The 19,584-nt window shown below is 41.6% G+C and overlaps 1 protein-coding gene across 2 annotated transcripts; it reads right to left on the minus strand.

Moving 5' to 3' along the window:
• Positions 1 to 17: 17 nt before the first annotated feature.
• snx8a (sorting nexin 8a) lies at positions 18 to 14,787 on the minus strand. 2 transcript variants are annotated; one of them, XM_023829990.2, is made up of 13 exons: positions 14,606 to 14,787; positions 12,693 to 12,820; positions 10,825 to 10,954; positions 8,470 to 8,660; positions 7,542 to 7,662; positions 7,201 to 7,337; positions 6,183 to 6,263; positions 5,922 to 6,082; positions 5,016 to 5,145; positions 4,858 to 4,926; positions 3,724 to 3,873; positions 2,625 to 2,774; positions 18 to 2,313 (listed from the first exon to the last, which is right to left on the minus strand). In XM_023829990.2, the coding sequence occupies exons 1-13, from the start codon at positions 14,640 to 14,642 to the stop codon at positions 2,188 to 2,190; spliced, it is 1,611 nt and encodes a 536-aa protein (XP_023685758.1). In that variant the 5' UTR covers positions 14,643 to 14,787; the 3' UTR covers positions 18 to 2,187. The 2 variants fall into 2 exon arrangements, with proteins under 2 accessions (XP_023685758.1, XP_072560718.1); XM_072704617.1 differs by lacking the exon at positions 14,606 to 14,787 and adding an exon at positions 14,527 to 14,571.
• Positions 14,788 to 19,584: the final 4,797 nt, after the last annotated feature.

Raw genomic sequence — 19,584 nt, forward strand, 5'->3', positions numbered from 1 at the left:
TACAGTAATTGATGAAAAAGATTGAAGTGCAAATTTTATTTTTTTTGTTTCTAATTACAAATGAAAACGTTAAGTGTCGTGAAACAATGGTTAGACACTTGTTAATACTGGCAAAAAAATCCGAAAAGGCATTTGTAGTGTGCTTTTCTTGCTTGTCTCCATTTTATTAACATTCATGATTACAAAGATATTTTTGAGCAACAAATGCTTAGAAGAATGTAATTATGAAACTGCCTCCAGTTTCCTGTATAGCTCTGCAATTGCATGTAGCTCATGTATAAATGATTGGCCGGTGCTGTGAGCGTTAAGGTTAACTTTAAATGGAGAGCAGAAACTTATCCTGAGACTAATTATTTTTTTTCTTGCCTACAAACAGTAGGAACTGAGACAACCACACGCTTGTAGAAGCATTCGCATTTCCGAGGCGAAGACATTATGCTATCAGAGTAGCAAACCATGAACTTGCAAAAGCAGGTCTATGGTTCAGACAGTTGCTGATTTGGCTATTCATTGGCTACTAAGGTGTGTGTGTGTGTGTATATATAATATACATCAGTGACATCACTAGGTAAGAATATAGAAATCTCTAAAATTAGAATGTCTTACAGTGATGTCACTGACAGTTATTGCCAGACCTTGTCTAGAAGGTCACATTGTCCAAAGTGCATTTACTTAATTAAAAAAAAAAAGCAAGTATGACAAATTCAGCAAACCGAGGACTAGAATTATTCGGCTTGAAATCAGCATAGAAATTCAGCAAGCTGAGGGTTAGAAACCTTCAGCTTGGAATCAGCACAGAAAATCAGCATGCTAAGGGCTAGAATGTTTCAGCTTGAAATCAGGATAGAAATTCAGCACACTGATGGCTAGAGCACTCCAGCTTGCAATCATGTTAGAAATTCAGCATGCTGAGGGCTAGAGCACTTCAGCTTGAAATCAGGATAGAAATTCAACATTGCGAGGGCTAGAGCACTTCAGCTTGAAATCAGGATAGAAATTCAGCATGCCAAGGGCTAGAGCACTTCAGAATGCACAGAAAAATAACATACAAGCTATTTGCACGTTATCAAAAAAACCTTCCAAAATAAAATAAAAAAACTGTGCAAACAGTCACATTTCACAGATCTTAAGCTAAACCGGATACATACTTCAACAGTCACACAAAAAACTTCTCTGGCTTACATGCAGCGTCAGTGATACTCTTTCCCATTACGCTGGAGTCTAAATATCTGTGGTCACATTGGCTCACTTAAAACCATGCCGTTATACTCATGGCTGACCTCCCTCGCCTGGCAAGTAAATCAAAACATACAATAATCTGTGCTGACAACAGCATCATGCTGTCTGTGCAGAATAACCTGTGTTTTGTGACTGAATTGAAAACATTTTGCCCAGGCTACACACAGAAAAGCAGGTTTTCGGTCTGCAAGAGGAAACTGCTGCGTGAATCAAAATACAAAGAAAATGTTTAAGTAGTGTTTCAAAACAATAAAAAAAAATCCATTTCATGTAAAGCAGATGCTGACAGGCTTTAACGCTGACCAACAAAGTTCAGACAATAAAGCTTTCAAAGGAACTTACAAAACAATGTTACCAAAACAATTGGTTCATTTTATAGTGTGCGTTAAATTGAGTGTTTTCAGGGCTAGAATACATCAAACATCACTTTAACTATCAGAAAAATCTGGCCTAGAATCTTTCAAAATCCCTTTCTCAATCCATGGACATTCTCCCTCTCCTGTGAGCACAGAGGTACATTGGCCAACAGTCATGTGACCATGTCCCTCTGATGCATCTACAATACAATGTAAAAAAAAAAAAAAAATTATATATATATATTTTTAATCATATGACTGTTACAAGTTCATCCCCCACCTACCAGAATTAATCCTCCAGTTTGGCACAAGTCCCTGATACATTCAGCAATCAAAATAACTCTTTTCAAAAATAAGCACTTCTATAAGCAATACATTTTGCTCTTAAATTCTGCTCTTGCATTATTTGTATGGATTTGCATAATTGTTCTCCTTGAGAGGCAGCAGTCAGCAGTGCATAGTGCCTGTTTTTCTCTCAACTCTGACACAGCGCGTGTAACACTTCTCAGAATGTCCGTTACCCTCCCTTTCCTGTACTGTGTATATATGACTATGTCGTGTTTCTGTATGAGGTTGCACTTCCCAGTTGCTGTCACCAGGTGGCCAGGGGCATCTTCAGGGTGCCCTGTTGGGGGCTGAGGGGGGAAGAAGGAATGCCGTTGTTGTTCCCGAAGAGACAGCTCAGCTTTGGGCGAAGATCGTTCCAGACCTCACCCATCTGGAAAGCGAGACGTCAGGAGCATGTCAGTCTGGGACTGCACCCCTTCTCAAAAGTGATTCATTAATTTAATATCTAAATGGCAATACAAATTTGTAACTACATTTTATAACTTCATATACAAAGCTTAACAATAGGTGTTTTTTATACCTCTCAACACAATGAAATGGTTAAACTATGACTTTAACTGTTGCAATTTTGACCAAAACTAGCCAGTAAATCGGCACGGTCTTCTGCAAGAGTTTAAATGAGAGGCAAGAGGGTATGAGTGGTCAAGGATGCTGGGGGCAGGGCCAATGTCATCCAATCACCTCGTGGTGGCCCTGAATCTGGGAGGTGACGAAGGAGCCCAGGATATGTGAGGTCATGGGCAGGTATGTGAAGACCAGCTGTGTCTCCTGGTGCAGGCAAAACAGGGAGAAGTAGTTGCGGAGCTCCATGGTCTGGATGGCATTCTCCTGCTGCAGGGGGTGGAGAGAAAAATGGGTGTTAGGGAAGGGCATGCACAAAGCCTGGCATCCATCCATCCATTTAACCCCATAATCCAGGATTTACAGACTGTACTGAGGCTCAATAAAATACTATTAATTAGAGACTATAAACTTTACAAGATTTACTACCGGTGGTAAAACTCAGTGATTTTAAAAGACCATATCCTCACCACCTGCCCCATGTGCCCCCCAAAAAAAAAAAAAAAAAACACGCCTCGGACTTGAGGAGGTACCATTAGCCTCCTATTGTTTTAATGGGATGTTCATCAGACAGCGTATGTTGGACAGTAGACCCTGGCGCATTTAATGAGGAGCTTCTAATTTTAGTCTGAATCTCAAATCTTCGGCCCCTCCTGCACGTTCGGTGCGGGAGGAAGGGACTGTTAGGGGTCCAGGTCATGTATCAGCATAACCCCTCCCATGCCACGTTCTGAATTGTGATTGGGCAAATTTTATGCAGGGGAAAAATTACAAAAAACAACTATTAAAAACAAAACTGCATTTTAACTGAGTGAAGCCTGGATTGCCTGTTCGCAGAAATCAACCTGAGGTTATGAGTGAAGCGAAACCACAAAAACGGTGACAACCTTGGGCGCGTGGAGAGGGCTGATCACTGATCAGCCCAAATGAATCATCAGGTGAATCACAGTGGGGGTCAGTGTAACGTCATCTGCATCCCGCTGCAGTAAGGGTTTTTGGCCTCTCTGGCTCATCCTGATATTTTCCAGATTTGTGGAATATAAACAGTGGAGTATAGTGGAGTGGAGTATAAACAGTGGAGTATAGTGGAATGAAGTATAAACAGTGGAGTATAGTGGAGTGGAGTATAAACATAAGCAGTACAAACAACATCCCATTATAATGTGGATGCCTTGGTGGATTCCCTTCACCCCCCCCACCACCCCACCCCCGGAGGCACCTGCACGATGCGAGACTCCAGCTGCTCGACGGACACCTGCTCCTTGGGTTGGGCAGCGGCAGTCATGGCCTGCCTCTTCATCACGCTGTACTTCTGCAGGGCGCGCTGGTGCTCGTGGAGGACCCCCTTCTCGTGCCGCTCACACAGGTCCTGCTCACATACAGACACGTCCGCTCTGTGAGTGTAGCCATTTAACGGGAGTGTTTAAGTAGGAATCTGGGTACGTGGATGGGATGGTCATGTGACATCTCTCGCTCCTGTGCCTTGTGGCAATTACATACGACTGGCTTCCGTTTTCCTTCTCAGCCCCAGAAAGCAAGCCCAAATATCTGAACCCAAACACTGCTATAGTTCTTCCAAAGACCCAAAACTCCCAAAAACATCTGTCTTTTGTCATTTTTCCTCCCCAAGCTTTTGCTACTTGTACCCAAAGTCATTTTTCTTTCTGACCATCTCTGGGTCACGTGATCATGCCTTCAGAAATTTAGTTCAACAAAAAAACCATGAACTGAGACTGTGATCATTTGCCTGCATGACTATATGAGACTGTTCGGTTATAATTAAGTCTAGTATATTTATCTAAATGCACTGAGCCGTGATACACAGCTCCAACCTGCGATTTAGGACCCTCAGGCATCCTCACGGGCAGCCTCTACATGCCCTGTTGAGAGTGCCAGTTATTTTGATGCATACAAGCACATCGGGCTTTCTAAGACATTATACTGTCATCCCTTAGAGAGCTATGTAACCTAAATATTCAACATGGTAGGCTGATTTAGTTGTTCTGGAGCAAATCATCCAGTAATGTTACATAACAGCTACCTGTATTTACGCTCTGTGCTACTCCTGTGTTCCTCAATCTCATTGCCCTCTCTTTCCTGTTTCACAGGACCTTCAGGCACATGCCTGGCCAGCCTTCAGCGGGCTCTCAGCCAGTTTCCTGTTATTGAGTCTCTGTAGGCACACAGAATGACATACTGCTTCACTACTCTCCGACACATCCCTCGTTTATTCTTGCTCAGCAGAATTCTTTCCAAGCAGCCCTACTCATATTTTTTGCTTTTTTTTGCATTATTCCTGGCAGTATATGTCGTGTCAGAAGGTGTACTCCCCCTATGAACTATAGGCACTCACTTTGTATGACTGCAACAAGTCCAGGAAAAGATGAAGTTTTTCCACAACATCGTCCTCTTCTCTTCTTCCCTTCAAAAATATACAAAAAAAAAAAACAAAAACATGTTGGTAAGCAGGTAGATTATCCAGAATCGTGGGTGTTTGGCATGTGTTCTTACCTGCTGGGCCGCTTTGTCTGACAACAAGGCAAACTCCACAGACAGGACCTTCAGGGACTGCCGGAGGGGGGCCCAAGTGGAGCTGGGAGAGGCCAGGGCGGGGAGGGCTGATGTATCCGAGCCCATCGTGCTGCGTCGGTACAACAGCCAGCTTCCTTTAACGTGCCACATTTCAAGCCACACAAAGGGAACTGAAAATAAACCGTCCCCATGGCTTCTGTACGCTGCCTGTGCCTAATGTTTACATCCATCTCTCAGGTTTGTGTGGGTGGTGTATATATTACAATGTGATAAAAACCTGCTATTGCGACATTGTGGGGACCACCTTTATAAAAATCTCAAACTAAAAAAATAACTAAAAACTAAAAATGCCAGAAGTTAAAGTTAGGGCTGGGTAGGGTTACAGTTGTTATTGTTGGTATTTGAGTTTTAACCATAGAAGTTCATGGAGTCCCCAAAAAAGATATGAATACGTGTGTGTGTGTGTGTGTGTGTGTGTGTTTGTGTGTGTGGATTAGGTTTATATTCCGTTGTGAGGACCAAAGGTCCCCCACAATGTGATAAAAACTTGTTATTTTTTCAGGTCCCCACAAAGATCTGTGAATGCAATCAAAAACCTAAAAATGCCAAAAGTCTCGTATTTTGTTTGGTTCCTTATGGTTAAGGTTAGGGCTGGGTAGGGGTTCAGGTTGTCATGTTGGGATTAGAGTTCTCCCCATAGAAATGAATGGAGAGTCCCCACTAAGATACAATTACAGCCCTGTGTGTGCATATATTTGTGTGTGCGTGTTTCTTGACAATTAGGCCCACATGGCTATTTTACAGACAGGGAACTCGTAATAAAGACCAGCAGCAGGAAGGCGAAGACGCCTTACTCAAACACGCCAGCTAGGTGGCGCACCGTACCTGAGCTCCCGGCCGAAAGCCAGCAGATCCACCGCATTCTCCCTGGAGCGTTCCGCCATCTTCCCCGCCTTGTCCCGGATCTTGTGGAAGCTGTTGGAGATGTTCCTGATCAGCTCCTTGCTGGATGCAAATTGGGCCTGGATGTCCACAGGCAGGTGCTCCTGTAGCCCAAAAAAATGGAGCTTGGTGTTAGCTTCTCCAGGCCTTACCACCAGCATCTCTTTATGCAGCAAAATAAGGGACAGATTTCCGGTGACTGACCTTGGCCTGTGTGGCAGTGCTGCATGTCATGAATTCATCTCCGGTCCTCCGGAAGATCTCTCGCAGTTTGTTCTGCACGTCCTGAATAAGGACAAACAGGCATATTTCAAGCTTTGACAAGTTGCTGCTCTCTCATTTTCCCAGAATCCCAGTCATTCATTCTGGGACACACCCAGTATGCTGGAACACTTCCATTATGTGTATGCGGGGAAGGCGAGCCACTGTGTAACACACAACAAAGAAACAGCACAACTACACGACTATCAGAGGATGGGCAACGTCATCCTTAAATGTATTTCCTGGACCTTCAGAGGCCAATGAGCCAGCTGGAAGTTAGTGCAGCTAGGGTGAGCATAATCCAAACCCATTATACCGCCCCCTCCTCCCACTAAAGCGACTGGGCAACACAACATTCAGCTTCTACTTCCCATTAAGGGCCACTATCCCTCTACCAGCCGCTCCTGCAACAAGGAGCTTTTATAGACACACCACATGCACAACTCAATCTGGCTAGTTAATACATGTTAAATGTAAAATTATAGCATAATTAATTAGGCAGTTTAATCTGGATATATAAAAATTACATATCCAGTACTACAGAATCTAGGCTGAGTCCCAAAACAAAATAAACTGAAACAAGGCTACTGGGACAGCAGAACATCTCAAATGATAATCAATTATGCATTATAACATCTGGTGAGCAACTACATTCTTCCGTGCAAAGAATCCATGTGACTAATACAGTAACTCACATCAGTTAAAGGGGAAAGCGAAAGATAAATCTGATTATATCTAGAGGCATACACATGAAATTAGCTTTTTGTTTTCTTACATAAGCAAAATATATCACTGTTCTGATCACCCCACCATAACCTTGGCCATGTGTAAACTGTAATTATTGCAGGGATTTTGGTATAAAAAGTCTAAACAGTACAAATGACTACATTCTGATTGGCTGGAATGTCCACCACCAATCACATGACCTGACCTGCCCCATTCCCCGCTCCCAGTCACATACCGAGCCACTGAAGGTCAGGAAGGTTTTCAACAGCTCATCCTCGGAAAAGAGGGGGTGTCGGGCCACCAGGTTGATGAAGCGCCCCAGGGCCCGTCTCCGGCCCTCGATGAATTCCCGCTCCGATGTTGACTTCAGAACTGGGGGGCGGGCAAGAAATGGCAAGAGGGCGGCGTTAAAAAGAGGAAGCGCAGCTAGTCAAGTGTAACTGCCTGAATTCCCTTCAGCGGTACCCACAGCAAAAGGGGGAAAACCGAACTGCCAACATAGGCCTCGCATCCACCCCTCCATCTTTGCAGTGTTACTGTTCAGCCCTCCACCCAAAATAAGCCCCCAGTCCATACCTCCCTTCAGCATCCGTTTGGGGGGGAGGGCCGGTACCATTCTGTAGGCAAACCTCTGCAGCAGAAGCTCATGGAAAACGTCAAAATCGCTGTATCTGCGATAGACCGACATCTTGAATCTCTGCAAGAGTACAAACAGAGTACCACATGACCTAGGGGCCGGGGAGGGAATGCCTACCAAGACAAAGTCAACATGAAACCTCGCTTCATAGAGATAAATGGTGCTGCTGGAATGAACCAAATCAAGAACAGGCAAAGGTATGTTTTGAGAATGTGTTATACATGGATTCTGCCAAACCACCCCCCCCCCATCAGAAACAGGCGGAAGTTAGGCTGTCATGCAAAGTGGTCACGCCACTTCATGAAAAGTTTTGACGTGCTCTCCATGGGTCACGCGAAGAAGATGACGCCTTTTTCCATTAGTAACAGTACTCCACAGCCAGAGTATCTCACTCCAGGAGTGACGTAGCACTCTCTGGCCAACGCTCCATCCATAAATCACACTTATTTAATACAGGTGACCCAGTTTTCTACGTAATTTAATGCTTCATAATTAGGAAAGATTAGCACAATAAATACTATTCAGTATTCTGTCATTATTCTGTTAACAGTAGGTATTATTCAAGGATTTAGCGGTTGTTTTGGTTAGTTGTTTGAATGCGGTCGTTTACCATCAAGGCTCAGTAAGTCGATGGTGCTGTGAGGTTATAGCTCTATTGTATGCTGACACTCTGCACCTTTGCATAAGCAGTTTGTTGTAGACAAACTAATAGGTCATGTGTGCATCCTCTGGTGCCACTATGACACTAATTAAAACATACTATCTATAGTGTTCTGTCCAGGGTTGGGCTTGGCTGTCACACAGACACTCAAACACAGCTCTATTTGCTTCCCTAACTAGCATAGCTTAGCTTAGTTGTCACCTCACCTGGCTGGTCGTCTGGTACTCCACGTGCTTCAGGAAGAGGCCCTTCTTCTCAGGAATGAGCTCCACCGTCACAACGTCCCGTTTCAGCAGCTGCTCCAGTGTCTGCTGCACCGCCAGGGGGCTCTCCTCAGCCCGCCGCATCTTCAGGGCCTGCAGGCCGCTCGGCTCACCCAGCTCAGGCTTGGGAAACTCTGCCAAAGTTTGAGTCCTGAGCCCTGCTGTTGTACCTTTGAGCAAGATCCTGTCCACTTTGTTTGAAACTGGTAATCACTCCCTTATGTTACAATAACAACAATAATAATAATATGAAAATAACAATGACAAATAAATAAAAAGATTAATCCAATCCAGGGTCACCCGTCGCCTGCGATTCTGCCTGAATAATGGCTGGATGGAAGAAGACTGAGAAGAGTGTGGCCCCAGTCTGGTTCACATCTGCTACAGAATCCCATGTCACACAACCCCAGGCTACAGAAGGCGAGAGATCCTTCCAGCTAACGAGCATCACCGCACCCACTGTCAGCAATGAAAGTCGGATGATATTACCTTTGGTGATTACAGCAGCCTCACGATGTGGAAAAAGGTTAATCTCACCCGACAGGTCTTTAAAAGACGACTGAAAACAGCGGATTCTATGAGAAAAACTTTGCGGCTGCAAGGAAACCCAAGACCTTGACAGGCCTGGGGAGGGACGTGCATTGGAAGCACCTGTGCCCACTGTGCAAGTCACCCCCCCTACCCAATCCCAAAGAAGGAGAACATAAGAGCACCCTGGTAATATCTTCTGCACAGTGATATGATTGATGTGTGTAGTTTGGTTGAAGAAAATAGTTCCTACATTGAACAGTTTGCTACAAAGTCTGTGGATTATCTTGAGTAACCGGGTCATGATTTCCGGTACGAGACAATGCTGTAGAGTTTTTCTAATGTATTTTTTGGCGCTTTAAACACCATATAAAGAATGCCATTTAGTCCCATTATATTTGAGAGAAGACCGACATTTCTACGTGCGATATCTCCAAAACTAGGTAACCCCCAGTAGAACAATACTACTAAACAGAAAGGCAGCACTAAAGCCCCTGTAAAGCATCATTTTTCAGTTTTAGGATGAACTGCCCCTTCAACTCTATAACTCAGACAGCGGACACTTTCCAGAATGAGCAGCAATGTTATACTGTGTGTGACAAGCATGGTCCCTGTGTAGCTTAAAAAATTAATTTTGAATTTTGCTGGTGAAAGTAGGGGGGGGGGGCAGTGCAAACGAGATTTTGCAAACAGTAGGCTGAGGATTTCAGGTTGTCGGCCAGCTTTGGCCCTGCCTGACCTGTAGTACAGTGGGTAAACAGCCAGGCTCGTGACCAAAACACGGACAGCTTAGCAATAGTCACTATAGTCACTATACTTAAAGCAGCATGAAATGGGCCTATTTACCAACTGTTCTTAAGAAATTTCTTTTTAAAACCAACTTATGCAGTTTTCATGAAGACTCTGACATTCATCAGTGTTTTCTTTCCATTTGCTCTACATCTGTTTTTAAATCACTTCTCAAAACACATGTGTTTACTTTGGCCTTTGGTACAGCATGACATGTTGACATTTTTAATTTGTTGTTAATTTGTTTTTATTATATTTTTTTACTTTTATTCTATTTTTATTTTATTATTTTTATTTTAATTTTAATGTACTTTAGATGTGATTTTAAGTTTATTTTTGGAATTTATTCTTATTCTGATACACTTGTAGCACTTTGGTCAACTTCGTTGTGTGAAAGTGCGTTATAAATAAAGTTGCCATTGCCATTACCATTTTCTTATTTGTGATTTTTTTTCTTTGGCAAGAACAGAATCTATGCACATTTGAATGTTGAATTTTGTGAAAAAATAATAACTTACTGTGTTGTTTTTAAGTTATACAGTTAATATAGGACTTAAATTGCAATAATATTTTTATTTTAAAATATTGTAAATTATAATTACCGTGGTGAGCCGAATATAACAGTTTTTTCCCCCTCAAAATTCATCAGAAAAAGTGCAAAAAAGAAAACACTGACAAATGTCAGAATCTATATGAGAACAGCATGAGTGGGTTTTAAGAATAAATTTATTCTCAATATCAGTAAGTGAATGAGGCCCAATGTTCTTAAAAACTTGCTATTTAAATAAAGATAACAGATGATTTTATCCAAAGCACAATACAATATTTATGAGTTTGTGCAGTTTTACTGAAACAATTCAGCCAACTACAAACCCACTGACCCACTAAAATGTAGAAACAGATGCTGGCTGGCCGAGGAATTGTCCATCGCTTAACGCTGCAAAGTAAACATGAGGCTGATGGGAAAGCTGGGCCGCCTACCTTGGATGCAGTTCTCCAGCAGTTTGGGAGTGGGCTGCTTTCCCTGCTGGGCGAAGGCGATCAGTGCCAGACCTCGGTACAGCGAGAGTTTGGACAGGGAGCCATCTCCGCAATCCAACTGTTCGGCGATCTGCAATGCGAGGGGCTCAGTCCGCGGCTTTCTGGCTTAATCCTTAATCATGCTCATCAGAACCTCACAGCCCACCTCTCCCCCTACAGGACCACACAGATTCCTGTAGCCTGCTAGCAGCGTACAGGGACACCACTGGCTACTGCCAATCACAGACCAGAGTGGCACTGAGCTACCCCCAAGCAGTCAAGACGACACAAACAAAAACAATGTGCTTTCCTCAAAACCAATGTGGTTGGGATGAGGTTTTGAGAGTCCAGCATAAATGGAGCACAGAATTCAGACCATGACATACCAGATATGAGCCCATCTATGCCAGAAAAAAACAGTCAACCATTTGCTGATACGCCAAGGAAGATTCACTCAACTCTGTTAAACCAAAACTGATCCCACATCCAGCACTGCCCCACAGTTCCTAAAAGCTGCCCGAAAACACCTGTATGAGGACCAGGAGAGAAAGCGTAGGGCCTGGGGATGAGCCGAGCCAAATGCGGCAGGCTGCAGCAGCCTTGCTGTCGTAGGGACTTCACAGACCAGCATCTCTTCCTCTTAGCATAACAGATCTTCTTATCTGCATTACATTTCCTGCCTCTGTCCCTCTGCGACCCGCCAACCACAAGGTTGCCAACGCTCACATATCTGGCATGACACTCACGCTTTCTGACTGTCACGCTCACGGAAGACATCTTACGGCAATTCTATATTATTCCACTATAAACCTAAAATTGGCTACATCAGAAGCATTTGGGTACAGACTACAGACTATTTACAAGGTAATAAAACAGTTACATTCATGTCAATGTGTGTGCAGACTTCTCTCGAAATGAAAATCTCATGCTGGCAACCCTGCAACCAGTGGGGGCTTTTAAGCCGGTCGATGTGGGACTGACCTATCTGAAGCTACAAGGGTACAAACTCAGCCACAGCATTAGCAGGTAATTCCCTTGGAGAAGTTCATTAGACTCTGAAAGTGGAATTCCACTTGGCGTATTTGATCACAATAATGCCCGTGCTGAAACTTGTCTCATTGTGGGCCAGCAGCAAGCCCCCCCAACCTACCTCTGCTCACATTATAAATGCATCAGTGCTGTCCACTTGAGCACACTCTGCCACTCAGCGATTCTCCCTCTTCTGACTGAATTCTCATTTGCCCCAGAATTTTATCTTCATATTCTAATTCTGTTCTTTTACTGTCCAATTTATTTATTTCCTCCTCCTTTTTTTAACTTGGGAGGACATCCTGCTCTATCATTCATTATAAATTAGTCCAATCTGAGAAGAATCTGAGCAAACGGGAAGTCAACCACAGAATGCATCTCTGATTCAGACAGTATGTCAACTGGTGATTACACTGGCGAGAATTCAATGTTTAAAAGTTAATTTCACTAGTACAAAAATCATTTTAAACCTTCCAGTTAGATATCCAAAACAAAAACAGTTATAATTACCTCATAATAAGCTCAATGTTTATTCAAAATTGAAATTTTCCCTGTCATTACATAGACACACCTTATAACTAAGCACTGAAAACAAATTAAAGTAATGGGTGTGGAATAGTCATTAAAACCATTTTAATACAACAGGTTATAGAAGTCAATTAACAGCCATAGAAGTCAATTATTTAAACTTGTTTGATGCAAGTTCTAAATCGACTAACACCAAACTGGGTAAACGTGCAGGCTAACATGCTAACTAAGCCACTTATGGGCAACAGGCGACCCGCTGAGGCGTCTCTCACCTGGTTCTGCACAGCGACCGGAAGCTCAGCCTTTCTGAGTAACCTCTGGAAGACCTGGGCCTGGATCATTTCATCCTTCTTGCTACACAAAGCCTCATATACCTCTCTGTAATAGGGTGGCACAGACCCTGCGATTGCAATAAAATGACCTTAATTATTATATTTACAGACACAAAGACCTCAAAGTAAAGAGAGAATATCAATACTGTGCATGATGTAAAAACTGCGGACAAAACCATGAACATCAGACCAAATCAGATTAAACTGGCTGACTGTCTGCATCATTGTCCTGTACCACTGTGTATCCAGTGGCCAGAGGAGCAATTAAAGTGAAATTATGACATAATGTACCTGATTATAGGCCACGCTTCTCCGAAACAAAGAAGGAAGTCTTAAGATTTAATCCACTTTGGATCCGTGTAAACTAAGCAACCAAATTCTTTAGTAATAAAAGTTATTGCACTCTTCAGTCAAATGTAATCCATTTTATACAGCTGGAATTTTTTGTCTCTTTGACCCCCCCCCCCCCCCTCCCTCTTCAGGCGCAGTGCTTTGCTTATATAGAGCAGGTCCCCATGGTGAGTCTTTAACCAGAAACCACGGCATTCTCAGCCCACAGGCTTTATGAAGCGCAGTACACATTTACACCAGTAAAAGGGAAAGAAGTCAAACGAGGTAAAGTCTACATGTAGATAATTACAAACAAGAAAACCTGGAAAACAGCCCTGTAACGTTCTGTCATGGGGGAATTCTGGACACTGCCTAACTTCCACAAAAGCCACAAAGACTAACTTGTTTAATGCGCTCTCAGGTTTCCTTGTGGTTAATCGTCTTCCTCTTAAAAGGAGAACTCCAAAATTTTCAACCTCTCGGTGGAATCCAGCTTTTGTACTGTCTTCTTCACAGCAATATTAGTGAAATCTTCTCTGCAAAATGATATTCAGTTCAATTCAGTTAATTTACGCCTAGGACGTCTGTTTTGGCTATAAAAACATACCTAGGCAGGGGAAATAAGGTGATTTCAAGGGCCTCTGAGAGACAGGGGGCCTAGAAAATGTGGAAAATAACTGGATTGGTCTGTACGGGGGGCAATATGACATGCCTTCATGGGGCCCAAAATCTCTAGCAACGCAATTGAACATACTTATAACCGGTTTGACCACGTTTAAAAACGTAAGACAGGAAGACTGCAGCTATTTTTTCCCCTTTTACGCATCTGTACATTTTATTGCCAAAGCAGATCTAGAAAAACATAAAGGTCATATGTTTTGCGAACTGTCGGAGATCTGATGGATTTACTTCGCTAATTTAAAAGCCCGCACAGACTGAGCTATTCTACTGTATCGCTTTTCTGCTTAAATGCAATGATTGCGGGGGTAATGTAATGCATTCAGCCCATGAAAACTGTCCCATCAGTCCGAAGGCCACGGTACGAAGAAGGGGCCGGGGTACATATCACAGTGTGGACCATGATGGGGTATTAGTTACGCGTCAGTAATACAGAAACTCATTCGATCACATTACACGACACAGCACAACCAGCGAAAACAGCAGAAAACTTAAAAGAAAAGGTTTACGGACAATTTAATATACCAATTTAATATGCAATATGTCAAATATGAACTGAATACGAATGTATAACAAAATTACAATAAATATTAATTCTCATTCTGGTAGTCCTTATTTTGGTGCTGGATATTTCTGACTAGCGCGTTTTACAAAGCCAGCATGCTTTGCAACTGTGTTGGAGCTCATAAGACAGAGTAAGGAGAAGTAAACAGAGCAGTGTTTTACCGAAACTAATCAAAATAAACATAGTAACACATCTGCTGACCTTCGTTCACATCGCGTTTGAAATAAGTGAAGCGACATCCAGCACGCGCAGTAAATAAATGGGCTTAAAGGAGACTTACCTTCATTGATCTCCCCGTCCATAGTGCTGCTTGTCATGTGAGACGCACTGAGCCTCCATGTGATTTCCTGAAGGAGAAAAAAAATGTTTCCTTAGTCTTAAAGCCGTAGTGTAGTTCTAGGACCAAGCTATGTGAGCGTAGGAGCATTTCATTTACACTTCATTATAAAGAAATATTAGTGCATTTTTCTTCCCCATCCAATAATAATGATAATGATATTAATAATAATAACAACGGCAACAATAATAAATATAGCGATGACTATAATAAATAATAATAATAATGATTAGTTGTTATTTTTTTATGTAACACAATGTTCACAATTTTTTCAATATTTTAAGATATGTTCCCCTAACTGTAATACACTGAGTCGTTTCTACATCCGCATTGCGTGCGTCTTGTTACTGTCACTATTTAATTTCCAAATTATTTTTCTAGGACCCGACATCAGTTCATTAATTCATGATTCTCCTGTTCATAACCCCCACATGTTCTAAAAAGAAGCTGACAGAGCGCTCTTCGCTCGGTACACTGTAAGGCGTGTCCCGTTTTAAATTGCAACTCTGGTTTTCAGTGAGTATAATACGTGATTACGACAACAGTGCCCTTTTATCCTTATTGTCCTTCTTGGTTTATATGTATGGATATTATTATTAAGGGTCCAAAGCATGAAATGCTTATGGACCATTATTGTTTTTCTTAGGATTATTATTATTTTTTTCCTGCCCTAAAACTGAATGTACAGCCTAAACCGTAAGAGCTAGACCAACCAAACTTGGTAACATGATGTCAATTCCTACCCGCTACTCAGATTCTCCGACCCAGGCCTGCCAGCCAGATGGGGGCGCTCTAGCACCCCACAACGCGTTTCAGTCCATATCTCCTGTCCTATTAGTCCTACAATTGAAATTCTTTTTTCTGCTGATACAGACAGCCATTCCCTACCAACTTGCCATTTGGACTATGAAGCTCCGCCTACTTAGATTTTTTGCTAATTTGCATAATTTGCAAATCCTACTTTTCCCTTCAAGTCCTAGCTTGTTCTACCAAATCAGACAAATGAGGTGTCAAACGAATCAGAACTCTGAGCTGATCAAGAATCATCAACAAAATTCAGACATTTTTATATCCTACGGCCATTAGCCACGCCCAAACAATGGCCAAATTTCGCCCATTTTGGTCTGACGGTTATAACTTGGCTATTCCTTGGCCTACCTTGACCAAATTTGAAATGCTACCTCGCAACACCATCCTGGGGACACGGTCCAAGGCGGGCCGCATTTCGTCAATAGGGGGCGCTACAACTAAAAACTGGCAGTATCTCCTGACTGCCTTGGCCAATCTAACTGAAATTTGGCAGATATGTACTAGGACACAGCCTGTGGTCAGTCACATACAATGGCAGTAATTCATCCTTAAAGAGTGGCCGCCATCGTCCAATCAAAATCAAGCAGCCATTTGACAGGCTTATCAATGACCAATCTAAATCAAATTTGGGTGATACATTTGTGCTCTCACCCTCTGCCTACCCTGTAAAGGACACCTCACTTGGCCAGATGGGGGCGCTACAGTGACAACTTTTGCGTTTCTGCCTATTTCTCGAGAATGGTGAAGCCTACAATCAACATTTACTGCCAGTTCAATTCAGTACGACATGCCAAATCAAACAACATGTATAACTTGCTTCTGCACCTTAGCATTTTTGCATAATTCATATTGGTCTGAAAACAAGACATTTCGTTAGCCTCCTAGGATTTTCACCAAACCTACACAAATCTGGTATCATTTAAATCAGGAGACAGTCCATATATAAAATTATTAAAAAAATCATAAACTTTCCATGAGGTACGGCCACCAGCCACACGCGAACCATACTGGTGCCACACCCATTTCAATCAGACAGCTATATCTTAGGCGTGCCTCAACCAATCATCACCAAACTTAAACATAAAATGTAGGACATTACTGGGGAAGGGCCCTCCAAATTATGTGCCGATCGGTCAAACGGGGGCGCTACAGCAATATAACATGTCTGTATAAACCTGGAAAATCAGTTCAACTTACATTGTTCTTATTTCTGTTCCAGTCACATATTAATTATAAAAATCATTTGTCCTGCAAGTTCTGTGTGTCATTCCAAATCAAGATATATGCAATGCCTAATGATAGTCATTTCCATTCCCTTGTGATATTTAAAAACTTAATAAATTACATATTGCTATAACTGCTGCAATGTCCAGCCCAATTAGGTCATTCTGGTAGTAGATCAATCAGGACACTGCCCTTATGTCTAATTTATAAGGATAACTTCACTTGCCTGTACAGTATAGCCACCAGCCACACTGAACCTACAGCATTTCCATGATCATTTCAATCAAACAGCTAAATCAGAGGCATACTTCATCTAATCATCACCAAATTTGACCCACTAATGTAGCACTGCACCTCAGACAGACCCTGCAAATTTGGTGCCGATCGGTCAAATGGGGGCGCTACAGCTACTGTCCATATATGTCTAAGACCCACCTTAGCAAATTCAGCTGAAATGTCCTTCTTTCTCATAAATCATTCAAAGAATTTTTACCTTTCCCTACACCTTAGTCCATATTTTTAAGTTCCTTTCATTTTTCACCAATTTTCCTTATACAACATTATCAGACTTCATTTACAAATGAGAAGGTCAGAAAGCATTTAATATCATTTCTAAAATGGAGCGCTGACTCCACCTGCTGGCCACAACATTTCCATTCCCATTTAATTCAAACAGCTAAATCTCAGGCATGCTTCATCCGATTCTTACAAAATTTGATTCACTTCTGTATGACTGGACTACAGACAGATCTTCCAAGTTTGGTGGCGATCAGTCAATCTGGAGCGGTACAGCCACTGTCATATTATGTGTAATACCTACCTTGGCTAATTCAGCTGAAATATCCTTCATAATACTTTCAAAGAATTAACTTTCCCTTCACCTCAGTCCATATTTTTAAGCTCCTTTCATTTTTCTGCTATTTGACTTATAGAAAATTATCAGATTTTATTTATAAGCCAGGCAGTATATATTGCAGATTTTTCTATTTTTTGTATTAAATTGGCCAGTAGGTGGAGATGGTGCTCTATTTATATTGCAATTTTTTGGATTTTTTTTTATAGACTAGCCAGCAGGTGCAGTTCATCCTCTATTTCTATAATGCCATTCAATTCTGTCAGGGCTTCTCATGTCTAGAAGAATACTTTACAAATGGAGTAAGCCACTGTTGTTTTAAATATACAAGACAGCATGTGTTCACTGAGGTACTATAAAGTAAGCTTAACTTGTATGATCCAGACTTAAAATATTAGGTATGTAGGTGCCTATTTCTACCATCTACTTAGACCATCTGACACAAACCACACATTCTTTTGGGCTGAGGCACTTCACCAAAGGGTTCTATATTATATAATATATTGGTTTACTAAGGCTGCTTCTGCTAATGGCAGTAGTCAAACTGCCACTCCAGGGACTGCATGCTACCATTTATCAAATATAGTGCTAACTCCACCTGCTGGCCACACTATTTCCATACCAAATTCATTTAGTCTGCTAAATCTCATTTATACTTCATCAAATTCTCATAAAATTTGAGTCACTTCTATAGCACTGGACTACGAATAGACCATCCAACTTTGGTGACATTCGGTTAAACGGGGGCGCTACTGCCACTGTCAAAATATGTCTAAAACTCATAGTTAATGCAGCTGAAATTTCTTTATTTTTCATCAAACCTTCAGAGATTAATCACATATTCATTTACTTTCATTTTCCTGCCATTTCACTTTTAGAAATGTATCAAAGTTCAGTGATACTTCAGGCTGTGTACACTGCAGCAACTGCAATTTCTTTGAACAGCTAGTCACCACGTTTCCCTTCTGTTTCTCATCTACCATCTTCCCTTTATCGTACCTTAATCAACATTTCTACGGTAATGTTAAAATGTCAAGTATCATCTTATCATAGTAGCATTTGCAACATTCTGACTATTTAAATGCATTGGCCATCAGTTACAATCTGTACTTCATTTCCAATTTAGCCACTGTCCTAATATGTCTAACCACAACCTTGGTTAATGCAGCTGACATCTCCTTATTGTTTATTTAAATATTTAAATATTAATCACCTTTCCCTTCACCCTTGACCATATTATTAATCTGCTTACATATTGCTGCCATTTGACTTTTAGAAATCTATCAAACTTCAATGTTACTTCAGCCTGTGTACACTGCAGCAATTGCAATATTTCTACCAACAGCTAGTCACCTCATTTCCCTTCTGTTTCTCATCTTCCCTTTTCCTTTTATCAAACATTGATGAACATTTCTACAGTAATGTTTAAAGGTTAGATATCATCATATAATTTTAGCATGTCATATTTTCTGACTATTTAAATGCATTGGCCATCAATTACAGTCTGTACTTCATTTACAATAATTAGTAAACTTTTAAGTTTATGTCATTCACTTCATTCCTATTCATTGCTTCTGTCCATTTGCTTTGGACCCGATTGTCACTGCTTGCAGTTATCTTTTATTATTATTTTTTTTAATCGGTACTTTGTAATTTGTTTCTTTTCTTATAGGCCACGTTGCAAAATATCGTGGCAACATCTTTTTTGTTTCAGAAACAAAGGTCACGTTAACTGCAGATAAACATACATTGGCAACATAGCGTCCCACTTGATGTGTAGATTTAATTTAAATACGTACGGTGTTAAGCTATAATAACATTTAGGAGAAGTGAAAGCATATGCATTAACAGGATATGCTTCCACTACTGTATATACCTTCACTCACGTTTTTTGGCCAGTGATTTGTTAATACTGACGCTGAAGCATATAAGAACTATACAAACGAGAGGAGGCCATTCGGCCCATCGAGCTCGCTTGGGGAGAACTTAACTAATAGCTCAGAGTTGTTAAAATCTTATCTCTGATTTAAAGGAA

This window comes from Paramormyrops kingsleyae, chromosome 22 (assembly GCF_048594095.1).
Source record: "Paramormyrops kingsleyae isolate MSU_618 chromosome 22, PKINGS_0.4, whole genome shotgun sequence".
NCBI lineage: Eukaryota > Metazoa > Chordata > Actinopteri > Osteoglossiformes > Mormyridae > Paramormyrops > Paramormyrops kingsleyae.

Excerpts from the sequence above, each read along its gene's own strand:
- snx8a (XM_023829990.2), bottom strand. The coding sequence starts at position 14,642 with ATGACAAGCAGCACTATGGACGGGGAGATCAATGAAG. Across the intron at positions 12,821-14,605 it reads GGACGGGGAGATCAATGAAG|GGTCTGTGCCACCCTATTAC; the intron begins GTAAGTCTCCTT and ends TTGCAATCGCAG. Across the intron at positions 3,874-4,857 it reads ACTTGTTGCAGTCATACAAA|GACCTGTGTGAGCGGCACGA; the intron begins GTGAGTGCCTAT and ends GTATGTGAGCAG.